Source organism: Syngnathus leptorhynchus, chromosome 5 (genome assembly GCF_054491065.1).
Source record: "Syngnathus leptorhynchus isolate UIUO chromosome 5, UIUO_Slep, whole genome shotgun sequence".
Lineage (NCBI taxonomy): Eukaryota > Metazoa > Chordata > Actinopteri > Syngnathiformes > Syngnathidae > Syngnathus > Syngnathus leptorhynchus.
Genome location: NC_141199.1, coordinates 5,261,879 through 5,279,678, shown reverse-complemented (window position 1 = coordinate 5,279,678; position 17,800 = coordinate 5,261,879). Strand labels below are relative to the sequence as shown.

Genomic DNA, 17,800 nt, shown 5'->3' with positions numbered 1-17,800 from the left:
TATGATCAATAAAGAATGTTCATCTGTATTTGTTATCAAATCTCAGTAATGTAATTACAGACCAACATTAATTGAAACAATTTTAACTCACTTTCACTATCTTGAAACTGGTATTCTAGCCTCAGTATTTAGGCCCAGGGCTATTTTTCTGCTGTTGAAGTAAACGCCCCCTCTTGCCTACTTTGTTCGAACTTGTCAGGTATGAGTCAGGCAACTTATACATAAAATCACCAGACATTTGCAAGGAAGAGCATGCCATCTTTTCAGCACTTCCACTTAAGAGCTAAGAGGAAACAACAGAATTGGAGAAATGATCTGAGAGGTAAGTGTATGTTTTTATGTATTTTTTATTTGTATTTTTTCTCCTCACGGGATAAAAATTGCTTACAATTAAATTTGAAACATACAAACGTACATTAGTACAGTGTCGTCTGAATATTTCTGAAGTAAAAAACCTGAGATTTACATCAAAACATTGATACAATTGCAGCCAAAATGCATTTTGCAATAATGTTGGTGTTCAGTTGTATTTAAATTTACATGTCCATATGAGGCATATCATACTGTAGCCTATATAAGTGTTGGAAAAGTCGTACTGACTCTGTTCAGATATTTGCTTGTCACACTCCTACGATAAAAATGGCAAAAATAAGTATTTTAAGAATTAAAACTTAAGTTCAAAATGTCGCTAATAATTACATATGTTCTGATGTGTGTGACTTTGGCGTGGACCAGGTTTTTCATCTTTGTTTGATCAGATCATGTTTAAATAGCAAACAATATAAAGTATATAGCAGTGTCATTCCATTTCTAAAGGTTTCACAACAAAACACAACTTTTGCATCGTCTTTCAAATATGCAGTTTCATTATTTCTGGGAAATAAGACTCTGGTGTTTGAACCAAGGCATATCATTAAATAAAATAATGGCGACAAGTACGGTCGTAGAGTGGATTTTTTTTTTTCAACAATAACCTTATATCAGTGTGTCTGTTCATGTAGTGAGTGTGCAACACACCAAGTCGTGAGTTTTGATGTAATAACTTAATTTACTCTAGCACAAGTTACAGCATATAACACTAACATATGAAAATAAACAATTTTTGTTCTTGTAGTATATGTAAAGCCTCTCATGGATGTAGAATTGGTTTTAAAATCAAACAAAGAAACAAAACAATCACTTTTGAAAACAATATAAACAGGGTGAAGCAACTGCATGTAATGGACATGACTATGTTTTGAGACAGACAGACAGAAACTTCAATCCTCAGACATGTTTCAACAGTCATCACCAAATACTGTAGGACCATGTTTCAAGTAAAATACTTTTCTGAAGCAAACCAAAAGCCACACCCTTTGCCAGCTTGTGGTGAGCACTTTTAATAAGCTGCATGTTAGGTTCTGAAAAACCTTTGCCCTGGAGTCACAAATACAAAAGGAAGTATCGTGACACCAACATGGGGGAATTGTTCAAAAAGACTGAGTCAGATCTTTGCTTCAGGTATTATTCACAGTTACTAACTTAGTTTTTTTTACATTTATCCACCTGTCCAATTTTTGAACTGTTTTTCCTCACAAGGGTTGCAAGCGCGCCGGAGCTTCTCACAGCTGACAATAGGCAGTAGGCAGGGGACACCTTGAACTGGTTGCCAGCACATACGTATAGACAAATAAACATTAGCACTTGCACACTTACGGGATATTTGGAGTCGACCATACGTACATGTTTTGGAAAATGAGAGGAAACCCACGCAGGCACAGGCAGAACATGCAAAATCCACCAAGGAAGGTTGGAGTGGGCATCAAACCCTTCACCTCTGAACTGTGGGGTGAACGCTCTAACCGGTCAGCCACCGTACCACCTCTTTCATACATTTTTAATGTAAAAAGTACATCAACTATTTCCCCCTTGGACTGCTAGTATTAGTTTGTCATGTACAGTGGTTCACTCATCTGACCAGGCAATGTGGGTACATTTCCTACTCAGTAACAGTGTCAACGTGACTGTGATGTCTTTGTATGTGCCCTGTCATTGATTGAAGGATAAGTGGCAAAAACGTGTTCAGAGGGTTTGTGTTACCACACAACACAACAGGAGTCAACTGACTAATTCCCAGATCAAAACAATGCATATGGGAGAGGTTTTTCTTTTCCTGGAGTGTATCATCATAAGACATCATACGATAACTGCCTAAATGTAGCATTATATACTATATTTTTGGAAACAAATTTTACGCCATGATTATATTTACATTCACAATTATCCATCCATTCATTTTCTGTACCGCTCGTCTACGATGACTGCTGGAATAGGCTCCAGCACGCCCGCGACCCCTGTGGGGAAAAGCGGTACAGATAATGGCTGGTTGGATTATAATAGAGTTTTTATTTTGTGTGATAACAGAGTAACAAAAGCAGCACCAACAGCAATGTGTCCTTTCTTCTTTTCACAGCTTAAAAAGGGAATGACTATATTTCCTGGGCCTACCTTTTCATGACTAACAGTGTCAGACAGTGTCAAGAATGTTAACGTGATCAAAACTGAAGTGGATCCAAAAAATGCTAAACATAAATTAAATACATTTTCACACATCTTCATTTGTGAAGCTTTTAATCCGTGCATAAAAATCTAAATAGATACTATTAAAGTTGAAGTTTGTCTTTTTTCTCAAGAGATGTGTTGTGTTATCATGCATAAACACCTGTTGTGAATTTTGCTGTTCAGGTCTTCGTTAGAGAACAGCAAAATCATATCAAAATCTTTTCGGTTTTGGCTGGGAATCAAATCAAATCAATTTTGGCCGTCTTAGCCTGGGCAGTAACCATGACAAATACTTCTTTGTTAAGCTGATACTTGTGGCGACTTTAAATCTTTTCATTTAGCCAACATGTTTTGGCACACTAATCCAAAGTGCCAAATATTGTAAAACAAAGAAAATAAAAGTATTCTAAAACATGTCTATTATCGTTGTCAGTGCTGGTTTGAACTTGAAATTGGCAAATAGCTACAGTATCAGTCATCCGAAGCTTGAGTCTATGTCTTGTCAATGAATCAATAAGACTCAATAATAAGATGATGGAACATTTGATGTTCTTCTCTCCCTCTAGGAAATTGTTCCCCATCTGCTAAAGCAAAAAACATACTGTTTGGATCAGCGAAGGTACCGGAAGCAAAATCATCAACTCTCAAGGACCATTGTTGGCAGACTCATCAGGCGAAAGGAGTCCAATAGCTCCAAACGCTATAATGAGTTCAGGGGCAGGTTTACGCTCTGGGTTCGGGTCGTCTGGCATGTCTTCGGGGTTTGTGACGGTTGAAGATAAGAGAGAAGGGAGTCCTGGTACTGTCACCTTTACAAAGGTGTCCAAAACCTACAGTGCCGATGGATTTGGGAATTCAACGAGAGGTTCAACATCGGCAGTTGCCTCTTCTCCTATTTTGAAGGAGAGGAAGATCATGACCACTATGGCAACAACTCATTCTGATGTATTTGACGGTTAGTCATATTTTGGTTTTTCTTCCAAGATTTATCAGCTCGTGCATCAATTATTTATTTTAAGGAGATATGACGAATGGACCACATTTGATGTGCTGACATGTTTCAGGGAGTACAAGTACAGACTCATCTCCAGAGTATTCCAGGAAGGAGTTTGGTGAGTGAGTCACAGTGAATTAATCACTTAATTAAAACACTGGCTAATGTTGGTGCTAATGTATTCAAACTGCCAATCTTTCTCTTTTGTCTTAGGCTCCTCAAAGGCAATGTCAGGTTCCACCCCACGAGGGAGATCTCAGAGTCGAGGTACATGTGAGGCTATGAAAGCAGCAAAGTGGTACTATGGGAAAAATATTAAATGAAATATATTAGATCTTATATGGAAATTCAATTTTATATTGAAAAAAGTGGGCATCAACTTCTGAGGTAGACTGTAGGCCAAAACTACAGTACTCTCATACTGTATACTTTTAATACACAATATCACAAAGTAAAATACAAAATCACACAGGCAAAAGACAGAGGACAAAACCATATTAAGGCAGTTTCAGCAATCATGCATAAATTGTGTGTGCTGGCAGAAATAAGTTAGTAGATGGCAATGAATGGCCTTTTTTCAGAATCCTGAAAATGTTTGAAAACGTTATCCATACTTAACTTGTTGGTGCTTGAGGGAGGAGGATAATGGCATGCATCTGGTCACGTTCATGTTAGCCACCATGTTGGTGCTTCTTTATTCACCTTAAGAACAACTGTGGTCAACACCAAAAGTAGCATGATTTGTACACTACTCGCTCCAGTAGAATCAACAGCCATATCTATCACTGGGTGCCTTTTCCAGATTGCACATGTTTCAGGGCTCTTCCGTACTTTACAGTGTGTAAGTCAATATGTTATATGCATTTTTAGCCCTGAATTTTGGGCTTTTCATTCCTTTATGCCTTGACAGTCCTAACATTTCTTTGTATCTTGTATCAATTAAAAAAACTTTGGGCAAAATGATGAAAATATTCAAACAATTACGTGTATTTGCTCTTTCAGAGAGTGCGATCCGAGCCAGGCTTCAGAGCGCTTCTGATTCAGCAAGTTGTGAGTACCACTGTTTCACATGTAAAGATGATGACTACAAGTACTTCATGGTGACTTTGCTCTTACAGTGTTAAGTCAATATGTCTTTTATATTTATAAAAGTGTTTGCTTTTAACTTCCACTTGGCAGGGACTGAACTGGATGATGTGAAGCGTCTGCTGAAAGGAAGTCAGTCTGAGAGCACCAGCACCGTTCAGTCCCCAAACAACTCTTTGCCCATTCCAAAGAAGGCCAGCGTGGAAACAAGAACCATATCTGAGAGCACCAGCACCATTAAGTCTCCAAACAACTCTTTGCCCATTCCCAAGAAGGCCAGTGTGGAAACTAGAACCATTTCTGAGAGCACGAGCACCATTCAGTCTCCTAACCACTCGTTGGTCATACCCAAAAATACCAGTGGGGACACAAGGATTGTGTCTGAGAGCATCAGCACTATTCATTCCCCAAACAGCTTGCTGACTATCCCCAAGATCACTAGTGTGGAAACCCGGATCGGGACAGAGAACTCAAAATCAGGTTGAGTTTACTATCCTCAAGTAATTCTGCATTCATTTCAGATTTTTCTTTTCTCTGATTCCGGCAGGACAGTAAATTAGACTGCCCATTCCTTGAGCTTGTCATGTCATTTACTTCCAAAATCATTGCCCTTGATAACAAGAAACGTCAGAAATTCTCATGTTTGTGAACTGTCATGTCCACACCAGGTCTGTTGACAGGCCCAGATCCCTTTGGTGGTATTTGGCCTGGAAGTTTTAACAGCAGCTACAGCTTCAATCCAAACCCCAACAACCTAACCACCACATCAACCGTTTACCACTCAGGTCAGTCAGGTAATGTACAGTCTGATATTGACAGTCATCCGAGGTAATGTTTGATAAATGTGCCGTAAATTATGTCAGTTCTACTTTATTAGGTTATACGTATTCGCTACGTTTACGTTTAGCTTTTACAATGACCAAAATTGTCATAATTTGTTAAATATTGAGCTCTGTTATAACTGCTAATCACTGTAGAGTTGTTACTTTTTTTTATATACAATTTTGGGTATACAAATGGCAGAGATGACAAATCCAAGTCCAGAAATTAAAAACAATGCTATTGTTGGGGTTTACCCACAGTTGCTTCTACTCAATCGTCAGGAAAATGAGCTCTGGAACCTTGTTTACCTGCCTTTCCATTGAGTATATTTAGTAGCCACTATCATTTTTGGGCTAGAATATTTTGTAGTGTATGGAACGTTTTCGGATTATCTAGACAACAATATATGCATTAAGTATAGACAGTATATACGACTGCTGTAGTTTTTAAAGGAGAAGGTAACCCCCCAATTTTTTTTCGTAATGTTCTGTGCATCCCAACTAGTCAAAACACAGTGTTCTGATTAATCTTTTGTTTGTGGAATATGAATTAAACAGGAAAAATCCTCCTATTTTGCTACTCGCTGTCGACTGACATCACATTTGGTTGTCAGGTTACAACCAATCACGGCTCATCAGTTTTCTGAAGCCCAGCCGTGATTAGTTGGTACCTGAGGCCTGTCATTTACAGTCCACACCAAATGGCAAAATGACCACCCCCTGACATGGATAAAAAAAACAGATGTTTTGCTGCTTAACTCATATTCCACAAATTCAATATTGATCGGAATGCTGTGTTATAGACTAGTGAGGCACACACAACACATATAACTAAAGAAAATGTTGGGATTCACTTCCCCTTTAAGACATGATACACACCCGAAGCAAATGTTTGTTTTGGTATTTTACTCTATTAACAGTATTTGATCGCTTGTTTGATATTGCTACATATAGGAGGAAGTCGAGGTGGAAAAGGAGGTGTCGGAGGGGGTGTTCGGAACAATATGGTCCCAAGCTCTCCCCCTGTGCACAGTGGCCTATCCGTCACCACCGGTGAGCCTTTCTTGTCAAAACTGTGCCATAATTCGTTGTAGTCCACAAACTACAAGTGTTTTTTTTTCTTTCAATCAGTGCCAGTGTATGGTGTTCAGAATAACCTGATCAGTACCACCACCAGCCCTGCTGTCTTCTCTCCAGCTGGAACAAACACTGAAACAGGTAACGTGATTAAGTCTAGAGATATTTTCAGTATTTAAATACTATATGTAATACATACAGACAAAACCATATTAAGGATCTGAGGAATTTTATTGTTTGTTATAGCTTCACTACTAACTCCCCATCCACACTTAGATTTTTTTCTATACCCTTTTTTTCAGTTTATGGTGTGCAGAAAAATGTCTCTAGCCCTGCAATCAGCACAACCAAAGGTAAATTTATTATCGCAGTTACTTATAGAATCTTGACTTTACAGGAAAATGGGCACTTTTGTTTCCGTTAAAAAGTATTTAATTTCAACAAAATACAATACATTTTTCCCACACTCTAAAGAGGTTCCACTGGTCTGTGGAAAAGAACATGCTCATCAAGAATGGGCATACACCATATGTGGAGACGTACCAAGACAATCAGAAACTCAAAGGGTGGAATTTGAGCAGTACACTAACTCGTAAAATTGTATATGAACCTCTTGTGGTTCAGTATCTCAGCGGTCCAGTTGCAAACACCGTTGAACAAGTTGTAGCCACAAACATTTGGACAGTACCGGTAATTCCTGATGTAGTGGATCGTGCAATAGCTGACTTCTTACCAGTGCTAATTTATGTTAGCTATGGCTATCAGTAATGCAAATTTTGTTTTTCATAAACTATTACACCTACTGTATATTTTCATGCGTGTATCATGCAGTGCGTCCCTGCAGTCCTTCTATTGATGAGCCTTTGGACAAAGATTTTACATTTGCGATGATAGAAAAGGACAAAACACCTGTCAAGAAGGAGACAGAGCGACTGGTCACGACCAAAGACACTGTCAAACAATTCGTGTCTACTGCTCCTGCAACTTCTTCAATGTCTACTGGTACCAAATGACACTTACTGCAAGCGTATTTTAGCTAAACGAAACAAGCAAATATATACAGTGGAGCCTCGGTTTTTGAACACAATCCGTTCCAGAAGGCTGTTCGAGAAGTGAATCGTTCGAATTCCGAATCATGTTTTCCCATTACAAATAACGGAAAAAAAATTTAAACCGTCATTTTTTCATTTGCGCGTTTTTGTTCGATCTCGGAACTGCCGAAGGCGCAACCGTAGCGCGTCGCCGACCGCGCAACTGCACCGCGCTGGTCGCATTATTGTGACAGAGCAGCACCTTAAATTTAAAAATATTTTTAAAGTCGATGTACTTTCCAAAATTTAAGTGGACCTCAGTGCGCAAGAACTTTAATTGTGTCCGATCGCGCAACTGCAGCGCACCGCCGAACGCGCAACCATAGCGTGTCACCGACCGCGCAACTGCACCGCGCTGGTCGCATTACTGTGACAGAGCCGTCGCTGAAATTTAGAAAACATTTTTAAAGTCCTGATGTACTTTACAAAATTTAAGTGGACCTCAGTGCGCAGGGAGCTTAATCTTGTGCGATCGCGCAACTGCAGCGCACCGCCGAACGCGCAACCGTAGTGCGCCATCGACCGCGCAACTGCACTGCGCTGGTCGCATTATTGTGACAGAGCGGTCGCTAAAATTTAGAAAATATTCTATTAGAAAGTTCTAATGGACTTTCCAAAATTTAAGTGGACCTCGGATCTTAATTTGGTCCAATCGCCCAACCGCAGCGCGCCGGCCGGGCGCTCACTGTCACATTGCTTGAGGAGCGTCTTTGTGTTTTAGGATGGCTTAACTGCTCCTACATGCTTCATTTGGAGGCATGATTGGAGTTGATGCAATCCTCAGAGTAACGAGAATGTAATAACGAACGGAGTCAGTTGGCATGCGGGTCCTCTCGGCTCATCTCGCGAGATTCGCCAACCGAATTTCGTTCGGCATCCGAAGCAAAAAAATCTCTTTTGTTTGAACAGCGATTTGTTCGAGAACCGGGACGTTCAAAAACCTAGGCTCCACTGTACATCAAAAATTTTCAATGCAATTCTGTTAGCATTATCAGGGATGATGATCACTCTGCGTTCTCTTCTAGCTGCCTACTCTGATGATTCATTGATGAGGGAGAAACACAAGTTTTCAATGGGCACAATGAATGATGAAAGCAATGCGAAAGGTATACCACAGTACATAAAACTTAGCATTATGGGACATGAGATTTTTATTTTTTATTATTTTATAGTCACTCATTGTTTGATTTCCCACAGCTGCACTTCTGAAATTTGGCTTGTAAGATAACGGTGGTTCATAAATCAGTGCCAGTGTTTAAATTTTTGTTATACTCTGTTTGACGACCATCCTAGAAAATCACTTTCTATTATGAGCTATTATGAGCAGCACCACAAGGTACTCATTTGATCCTCGCAGGCACCATGTTGTTGACCCCAACTGTACATCCTGCTGATGTACGTAAATCCTGCTGAGTTAGTTCTACTCAAATGTTCAAAATTGATTGCAATGATTAATTTATGTTTACGCTTACTCAACGCAGGTAATGTAGGTCATAAAGAATATGTGATTCAACTATAAATAACTCTGATACCTATCATTTAAGTTTGTTACTATTATTTTTCTTATAATATTTTTTTTACTATTATTATTTCCATTACTTATAATTTGATGTGCTCATCTCTCATTGCAAAGATTGTGTGTTTAATCCTCCTTTTGCTCTGCATTCTCTTCCAGCTACCTACTCTGATGATTCATTGATGAGGGAGAAATACAAGTTTTCAATGGGCACAATGAATGATGAAAGGGATGCCAAAGGTATACCACTGTACATAAAATGTTTGCATGATGAGACATGAGGCCATTTGTTTATTTATATTTATTTACAGTCACTCATTGTTTGATTTCCCACAGCTGCACTTCTGAAATATGGCTCGAAAGATAAAATTGGCTGCGCAGGTAAGTTGTTCCACAGTTACACTGTAAAACATGGGTCACCAAACCTTCTGAAAATGAGAGCTACTTCTGAGCACTGATTAATGTAAAGAGCTACCAATTTGATACGCATCTAAAATAATAAATTTTCTAAAAAAAAAAAATCCTTCAATAATGTTACTATGTCTTAATTAATGTTATTCATTTTCCAACAGTTGTGGTGTTAATGATGTTGTATAAACAAATGGGTTTTATATGCTGCACTTTTTTCATAGATCAGCACTGATTAATGTAAAGAGCTACCAATTTGATACGCATCTAAAATAATCAATTTGCTAAAAAAAAAAAAATCCTTCAATAATGTTACTATGTCTTAATTAACGTTATTCATTTTCCAACAATTGTGGTGTTAATGATGTTGTATAAACAAATGGGTTTTATATGCTGCACTTTTTTCATAGATCAGCACTGATTAATGTAAAGAGCTACCAATTTGATACGCATCTAAAATAATCAATTTGCTAAAAAAAAAAAAAATCCTTCAATAATGTTACTATGTCTTAATTAACGTTATTCATTTTCCAACAGTTGTGGTGTTAATGATGTTGTATAAACAAATGGGTTTTATATGCTGCACTTTTTTCATAGATCAGCACTGATTAATGTAAAGAGCTACCAATTTGATACGCATCTAAAATAATCAATTTGCTAAAAAAAAAAATCCTTCAATAATGTTACTATGTCTTAATTAACGTTATTCATTTTCCAACAGTTGTGGTGTTAATGATGTTGTATAAACAAATGGGTTTTATATGCTGCACTTTTTTCATAGATCAGTGCCAGTGTTTGCATTTTTAAATGATCAGTTTGACGAAAGTCCTAGAAAATCACAATATTCTATTACTGATGTGGTATTTTTAAAACAGCCCCAGAGCTACTCATTTGATCTTCGCAGGCACCACGTGACCCCTGCAGTAAAGCCTGCTGATGTTCGTAAATCCTGCTGAGTTAGTTCAACTCAAATGTTTGGAGAAAATTGATTGCAATTATTTATGTTTGCACTGACTCAACGTTCTTATGATTGTTCTCCTTTTAGTTTTTAGTGCTTTTCAGTTAAAACCAAATTGGACACGGGCTGCCAAGCAGGAGACGGCTGGCTCAATTAGTGTAATAGCTCATCCACTAGGTGGCAGTAGAGCTCAATGTTCATAAATTGTACTTCAGCTGAAATAGCTCGTAGTTTATGTTGTTTTCTTTAATGTTAATGGGGACGATATGATATGCAGAAGTGTACTGATAACAATTTTAGAAACAAATGAAAGTTTTTATAGTCACGGCAAAATTGGGCGGTGGTGGTGGGGGCGGGGCGGGGTTGTAACAGAAAATAATTGAGACGGGGAGGACTATTGGCAAACATTAACAATAGTTACAAAATCTAATCAAAAACATCATGTATGACAATGTCCCAGCACAGGACTTGATCCTAAACCCAAATGTCTGAAGTTGGGGGTGCAACACACTGAGCTCCAGAGACAGTTTGGGTATTTAATCACGCAGTTTACAAAAAGGATTTAAAGTTTCCGAGGTTTCATTTCACAAAGTCACAATTTTCCATACATTTATTTGAAAAATTCAGCTATCTGAATTGAACTTTGGACTGAATTAAAGCTGTTGGGTTTCAAATGAGGGTTTTGGATTCTATGCTTATTTTTGACCATGATTATAACATTTGGTTTAAAAAATTCAAATGATAGAATGTATGACCTCCGGTTTTAGAACAAAGTTTCAAAGTAAGATTTAAAAGGTGGTGCTTAAATTTTTTAACCTGATTTTTACTCATCAGACGTATGCAATGATGGCTCATGTTTTGGACTGACTTAAAGCAGTTGGGGGTTCAAATGAGGTTTTTGGATTCTATGCTTATTTTTGACCATGATTATAACATTTGGTTTAAAAAAAGTCAAATGATAGAATGTATGACCTCCGGTTTTAGAACAAAGTTTCAAAGTAAGATTAAAAAGGCGGTGCTTAAATTCTTTTAACCTGATTTTTACTCATCAGATGTATGCAATGACGGCTCGTGTTTTGGCTTGAGCCGCTGCTGTCGCTGCAGTTGGTGGAAGTGGCTGCTGGGTATCCTGCTCGGCCTGCTCCTTCTTCTTGGTCTCCTCTTCGGACTCATCGCTTTGAGTAACAAAAGACTTGCCTCTAATTATACACCCACATCAATTTCATAGAAAGTGCCGGTGTGTCTCATTAATGTCTCTGGCCTCTCAGGTGAGGAAGTGAAACGTCTCAAGAAGCGAGTTGAAGCTGTAGAAGCCATCACCGGCACTACGTCAGCGAGGACGAGTCGTCTCTCCGGCTCCTCTGCCATCAACATTGCTGATCCGCTGGATTCTAAATACTCCGACAGGAGTTATTCTGGTTCCACACTGACTCACTCTGATAATGGAATTGGTTTAGGGGCTGCAAGAGGGGGTGCAGCACGTGGATCAGGAGAGGATTTGCAAAGAACTGTCCAGCAGTTGGTCAGAGCCGAATTACGCTCTGATGGTTTAAGAGGTTAGAAATACTTGATATCTATGCAGTAGATATGTTCAGATGAAACAAAGTGGTCATCGATGGCTGTGGTATGAGATGAATTAAACTTTTTTTTGTAGACTCACTGAAAGGAGCTAAAGGAGACCCTGGAATGAAAGGTGTGTTTGCAAAACTAAAAAAATATATATATTGACAATTTTTTATATAATTATTTTTACATGCATCATGACTCACATTGTCTCCTCATAGGTGATCCGGGTGTTCTTGGGCTTCAAGGTGAACGTTCAATCAACCAAAATATTTGTGCCTTCATGATGTTACAGGAAAAACATATGCAAGATATAAACGTCTTATTTCTTGTAGGTGATCCTGGGTTTCCTGGCCTACCAGGTAAAAATTGGAGGCAAATTCCTTCCTGAATTGAAATCCATTCTCATGTCATAGGTTGATGGCTGTGTTAGAACATTAACATGCCAAAGTTAATAAAGTGAATGGTGAGCACGCATTAAATACATTTTGTTATTCTTCAGGTCCTCCTGGACGAGCGGGCAACCCAGGAACAGAAGGGCCCAGGGGTCCAAAGGGGAACACAGGTAATTTTCATGTGTGCTGTGTAGTAATGAAGTAACCCTAATCCCACATGTTCCCCTTATTTGAAGAAAAAAAAAAACTATTCATCCTCGATTAGAACACAACTAGCACATGCTGTTTGGTTTACCCACCAAGTATCGAAATTATTCTGTATGAAAAGGTGATCCAGGTCCTCAGGGATTTCCAGGTCAGAAGGGCTTGGACGGACTGGTGGGCCCTCGTGGAGAAGCAGGGCCTCCAGGTTTTGGCTCGAAAGGAGAGAAAGGTAAGCAAGGCCAAATCTTTATAAGGTTTGGTGTTATAAAGTATTTGTTTTTTTAATATTGAAACCCAACTTGGCCAGGCAATCCGGGACCCGTTGGTGCTCCTGGACAAGTGGGACAGAGAGGTAGGGGGTACTGTAAATGTCAATGTTTAATGATTAAACCACAGTGAAGAAAAATATATAATCATAAAAAAACTCAAATGGAAAAGTCAACACTTTTATTTCTGAGGTGTAGCGCACATCATCATTAATTCATCAGTGATTTGGAATACATATGCTATATGTGCAGGATGAGCAATGATAAGCGTGGTGTCACAGGAAGGCAATCAATCATTTGATTTATTGATCGTTCAATTGTATAAAATCTGCGATTCAGACCGAATATTCATCAGAATATTGAATGTCTGCAGGTGCTCCTGGTCTCAAGGGTTCCCAGGGTGATAGTGGATATCCAGGACAAAAAGGTTCCTTTTAAGGAATTCTAAAGCCTTCATTTTACTTAGTATTTGCAAATGAACCCACTGAACCTGTACTTAATAACAACAGTATTTGATGAGTAAAGTTTACTGTCAAACTAAAGATGACTTTGTTTTCTGTGAATTTACACATTAGGAACACCAGGCTTGCCAGGAACCAAAGGAGGCTTGGGACAGAGGGGACCGAGTGGCCCTGCAGGTATGTTTTTGAGAATGTGAATTTCCTCCAAGAACATGGACACTGTCAATTGTCTTTTTAAAATACCTACTAATGTCCATTTAGCTCAGCTTGGATGGCTTAGGGACGTCATCCATGCCCACTAAAATAGTTTGACTGTGATTCAATATATGAGAATAATGTCAATGTCAACATGTAAGGCTGAATTAAAGAACTTGTTTTGACTGATCATTAAGGTGAACCTGGAAAAGAGGGACAAAAGGGCTCCAAGGGAACTGCAGGTGAGCAAAAAAACAAATTATCTGAAAGTTTATGTATCACGTTGATGAATTAGTCAGTTTTCCTTTTTACTCATTCAGTTGTGGTCTATATAAAGTGGAACAGCGATGCTTTTGTCTGAATTCCTCGTTTAGCATCACAAATCTCCCTTTTATACTTGTTCTGAGGTACGGTCTCTTTAAATGCAAATGAGAGACTTCATACCCCACTCCCTCCAGGCTGCAAGTTATGGTCGACATATTTGTAGTTTTTTTTAGCCGAGGTAGCACTTACTTGCAGTGCAAACCTTTTGATTGATTGAAAGATGTCAACGGTAGAAGACTTGTCCATACATACATAACACGCAACAAAATAAATCCCCTCACAATGTTTATGAACACGTCTTGTAAACAGGCATTGAAGTTAACCAGTAAGCTATTGCTACCGTTAGCGAGAAGCTAAGAAATGCATTTAACACATTACAACTACTCTTAATACACCCACAAGAAGTGAAAACATAGAGCGCACAGCTCTGAATTCAGCAGAAAGACTGACGCTAATGGTATGGAAACGAGTGCATCATAGACACGCAATAATATGAAAGTGAAACAGTTTATTATTTTTGTGTCATCTCAAGTTTACCGCTTTACTGTGTCCGTCGTTTCCATAGAACCATTGACGAAACAAAGTATTTTGGCTAATCCTTCTCTATACTGACAAAAGATTTCTGAAACACTCATCCTTGAACAAGCAGGACTTTGCCCACAGATGTGGGAACACTGCTTGAAAAATGAAATTTGACCAGGCACTTCTTTGATGTTCTGATGCTGAGGGACGGTGCAATGAGTTGTGTGGCTTGATGCATCAAACAACGGAACATTTTGATCTCTCCACTTCGGCATCCTTGAGTTGTTTGGACTAAAAAAGTCTCTCAGAGTAATAAAGATGATGGATTTGTGAAACCGTTTTTCTTTTTTAAATTGAATATATGAACCCATTTCTGCAGGTGTTCCTGGAATACCAGGACAGCCTGGTGCAAAAGGTAAAAAAACAATTGTATCAATTACATTGTATCATTGAGTGTGAGTGAGTGGTTTACTTTCTTACTATGAAAAAATACAGACGCTGTAATGCAAAGTGTGTGAATGTGTTAGTCAAGCATCATTATAAAACTTCAATATACTTAAATATAATATGGCTCTATAAATTGAAGTTATGCTGCCCATTTTGCATATTTAATTGTTTAAATGTAAAATATGCTTCTAATCTCAAATCAAAATCTCAAATCTGTCATTCAGGTGAAAGGGGTTCAGCTGGTCAAGTCATTTCTGCAGGTAGGACTACTGTACTTATTACACTGCAAACAGAAAGAGGAATTAATTTACAAAATGACTAAATTCATTCATTTGTTTCTAGCTGGCTCCAATACGGTGGCGATCCCGGGACCACCAGGACCAACTGGACCTCCAGGTCCTGCTGGAGTTCCTGGTTTGTCTGGTCTCATGGGTCCAAATGGAAATCCTGGTATAATAAGTCTTTGTAATATTTTGCTTATTAAGTGGTTTTAAGTCATTACAGATAACAGGAAGAAGAAGATAATCACTGTACGATATACGTTCATCACTCCTATAACACTAATGTGATGTAATCTTCAAGGTCCAAAAGGAGACCGTGGAGAGAAAGGTGACAGAGGTGAGAGAGGAGAAGCTGGCATCAGCGTCTCAAGATCAGAAACTGTCAGTTCAACACGAACCGGTAGTAAGTACCACACCTGTTTCTTTGGTTCTAGTGTCACTCAAAGCCTGTATCAATATTAAAATGTATATAATTCATATGTATAACCAACCCCAATGACTATTTTCAAACAGCTCTGTCATCATCGGCTGGACTTAGGGGCCCACCGGGACCTCCAGGGCCTCCTGGAGCCCCAGGTGCTCCTGGTAGGTTCGGAACCTCATAAGTTTATCCATCCATCCATTTTCCGAACTGCTTTGTCTCCACGGGTGTCGCGCGCGTGCTAGAGCCTATCCCAGCCTTCATCGGGCAGTAGGCGGGGGACACCCTGAACCGGTTGCCAGCCAATCGCAGGGCACACATAGACGAACGATCACCCGCACTCGCACTCACACTCATACTTAGGGACAATTCAGAGTCTTCAATCGGCCTACCCAGCATGTTTTTGGGATGTGGGAGGAAACCGGAGTGCCCGGAGAAAACCCACGCGGACTCGGGGAGAACATGCAAACTCCACACAGGAAGGGCCGGAGGTGGAATCGAACCCGCACCCTCCTCACTGTGAGGCGGACGTGCTACCTAGTGCGCCACCGAGCCGGCCCCTCATAAGTTTAATACCCCTAAAATTGTAGTTACAGTTTAGAAAGATTTCATTTATTTGGTGATAGCATAAAAATAGCACAATAAAACTTCCTGTCACCATTCCATACAAACTTATTTTACTTATATAATGGTAAAAAGGTCCAAAATCTTCTTAAAGCATCACCTTATGATGCTCAGTCAGAAATATTCATTCTACATTATATTTCCACTATCAAGGTCAAGCACAGTCTGTCTTTTCTACTATATTATATACGATATCATCGTATATACGTATACTATTTAGGGCCTGGACTTGTCATTCATGGCAAGGTCGGCGAGCAACTTCTGAGTCATTTCCTGGGGTAGGGTTGGGGATGGGGAATAAATAAAAATTGCTCTATTAGTATTAGCAGAAGAGTTATCTTGCGCTTTATCAACACGATGTTAATGTTGACTTGTGTTCATTTATTTGAAAACATTATTAAGAAGATGCTTTGCACTTGTTTTGCTCTAACTGAAATTGTTGTGGGTTTAGCTTTACAATAGCCAGTGTTTGTATATGGTTACATTCAATAAAACTCATTGAATTCTTGGGCGATTTTGACACGGAATGGTCACCCCATCTCATCTGAGTGAACAAACTATTGAATCGATAATCTAAAATAATTGCCAAACCAAACAAGAGAATGAATTACGATTTATTCGTGCACACCACTATTAGCCTACTCTGAGTATTCTCAAGCAATGTAGAATCTATATTGATGACAGTTCCTCTCACAATAGGTGAGGGAAGAGAAGGTCCCACTGGGCGTAGAGGTCCACCTGGAGAGCCAGGTACAGGAACATCGACATTTATACATTACTTACATTATTTTGTGTTTGTCATTCACGATAAATGGGGCCAACAGGTATTGGAGTACCTGGACCTGCAGGGCCAAAAGGAGAGCCTGGCAACTTTCAACCTTCATCTGGTTGGTGAATATCCATCCATCCATCCATCCATCCATCCATCCATCCATCCATCCATCCATCCATCCATCCATCCATCCATCCATCCATCCATCCATCCATCCAAATATCTATATGTCCTATTCAGCTGTGTTTTTTTAACCCCCCCCCCCTTTTTGCCTCAGGAACCTTCTTTGGTGGACCTCCAGGACCACCAGGACCTCCTGGACCTCAGGGCCCACAGGGTACACTTGAAAATCAAGCCATAGTCCTAACAAGCTGTACAGTTTAATTAACAATTTGGTGTCCTGATGTAGGCCAAAATACTTTTTAAATTGTCATATTTTGGGGTTATTCTTATTTCAATTCTGTTGTGACCATTACAAGTAAAAGTCAATGACAACCAATTAGTGGACGGCATTAGAAACTAGCTCCATCCTGCCATTATTGTTCATTAATGTATTACAATACTGTGTTGGTAAAGCCAATGAAACAGTGGTGGTACATTCTCTGTACCTTTATAACTTTCCACACTAAACCAAACTGTACTGCCTGGGGATTTTTTCTGAAAATTGTTCCAAAGTTTGTTATTGAACCATTGTTAATAGATAAAAACTCCTTGTGGAATTAATGAATGGCTGTTATGCCGGAGAAGGATACTTTGATTTGTTTGTAACATTGTATTTCTTATCGTCATTATTAGGTGAGCGAGGACTCAGAGGTTACCAAGGTACGAAGATG

The 17,800-nt window shown here is 39.1% G+C and overlaps 1 protein-coding gene across 1 annotated transcript in view; it reads left to right on the top strand.

Annotated features, from left to right (window-relative positions):
• Positions 1–271: 271 nt before the first annotated feature.
• Positions 272–17,800, top strand: part of LOC147056289 (uncharacterized) — a 27,055-nt gene continuing 9,526 nt past the window's right edge. Inside the window, exons 1-34 of the mRNA XM_085911205.1 lie at positions 272–322; positions 3,108–3,496; positions 3,606–3,653; positions 3,749–3,802; positions 4,538–4,585; positions 4,715–5,101; positions 5,290–5,406; positions 6,397–6,495; positions 6,574–6,660; positions 6,822–6,872; positions 7,351–7,521; positions 8,636–8,716; positions 9,286–9,366; positions 9,463–9,507; positions 11,545–11,673; positions 11,761–12,048; positions 12,147–12,185; positions 12,277–12,303; positions 12,391–12,417; positions 12,558–12,620; positions 12,779–12,883; positions 12,962–13,006; positions 13,294–13,347; positions 13,496–13,558; positions 13,774–13,818; positions 14,802–14,837; positions 15,094–15,129; positions 15,212–15,319; positions 15,452–15,553; positions 15,664–15,735; positions 16,895–16,945; positions 17,020–17,082; positions 17,245–17,304; positions 17,763–17,789. Of these exons, the coding sequence (XP_085767331.1) occupies positions 3,247–3,496; positions 3,606–3,653; positions 3,749–3,802; positions 4,538–4,585; positions 4,715–5,101; positions 5,290–5,406; positions 6,397–6,495; positions 6,574–6,660; positions 6,822–6,872; positions 7,351–7,521; positions 8,636–8,716; positions 9,286–9,366; positions 9,463–9,507; positions 11,545–11,673; positions 11,761–12,048; positions 12,147–12,185; positions 12,277–12,303; positions 12,391–12,417; positions 12,558–12,620; positions 12,779–12,883; positions 12,962–13,006; positions 13,294–13,347; positions 13,496–13,558; positions 13,774–13,818; positions 14,802–14,837; positions 15,094–15,129; positions 15,212–15,319; positions 15,452–15,553; positions 15,664–15,735; positions 16,895–16,945; positions 17,020–17,082; positions 17,245–17,304; positions 17,763–17,789 (2,959 nt within the window). The 5' untranslated portion in view covers positions 272–322; positions 3,108–3,246. The remainder of the gene's footprint in view (positions 323–3,107; positions 3,497–3,605; positions 3,654–3,748; positions 3,803–4,537; positions 4,586–4,714; positions 5,102–5,289; positions 5,407–6,396; positions 6,496–6,573; positions 6,661–6,821; positions 6,873–7,350; positions 7,522–8,635; positions 8,717–9,285; positions 9,367–9,462; positions 9,508–11,544; positions 11,674–11,760; positions 12,049–12,146; positions 12,186–12,276; positions 12,304–12,390; positions 12,418–12,557; positions 12,621–12,778; positions 12,884–12,961; positions 13,007–13,293; positions 13,348–13,495; positions 13,559–13,773; positions 13,819–14,801; positions 14,838–15,093; positions 15,130–15,211; positions 15,320–15,451; positions 15,554–15,663; positions 15,736–16,894; positions 16,946–17,019; positions 17,083–17,244; positions 17,305–17,762; positions 17,790–17,800) is intronic.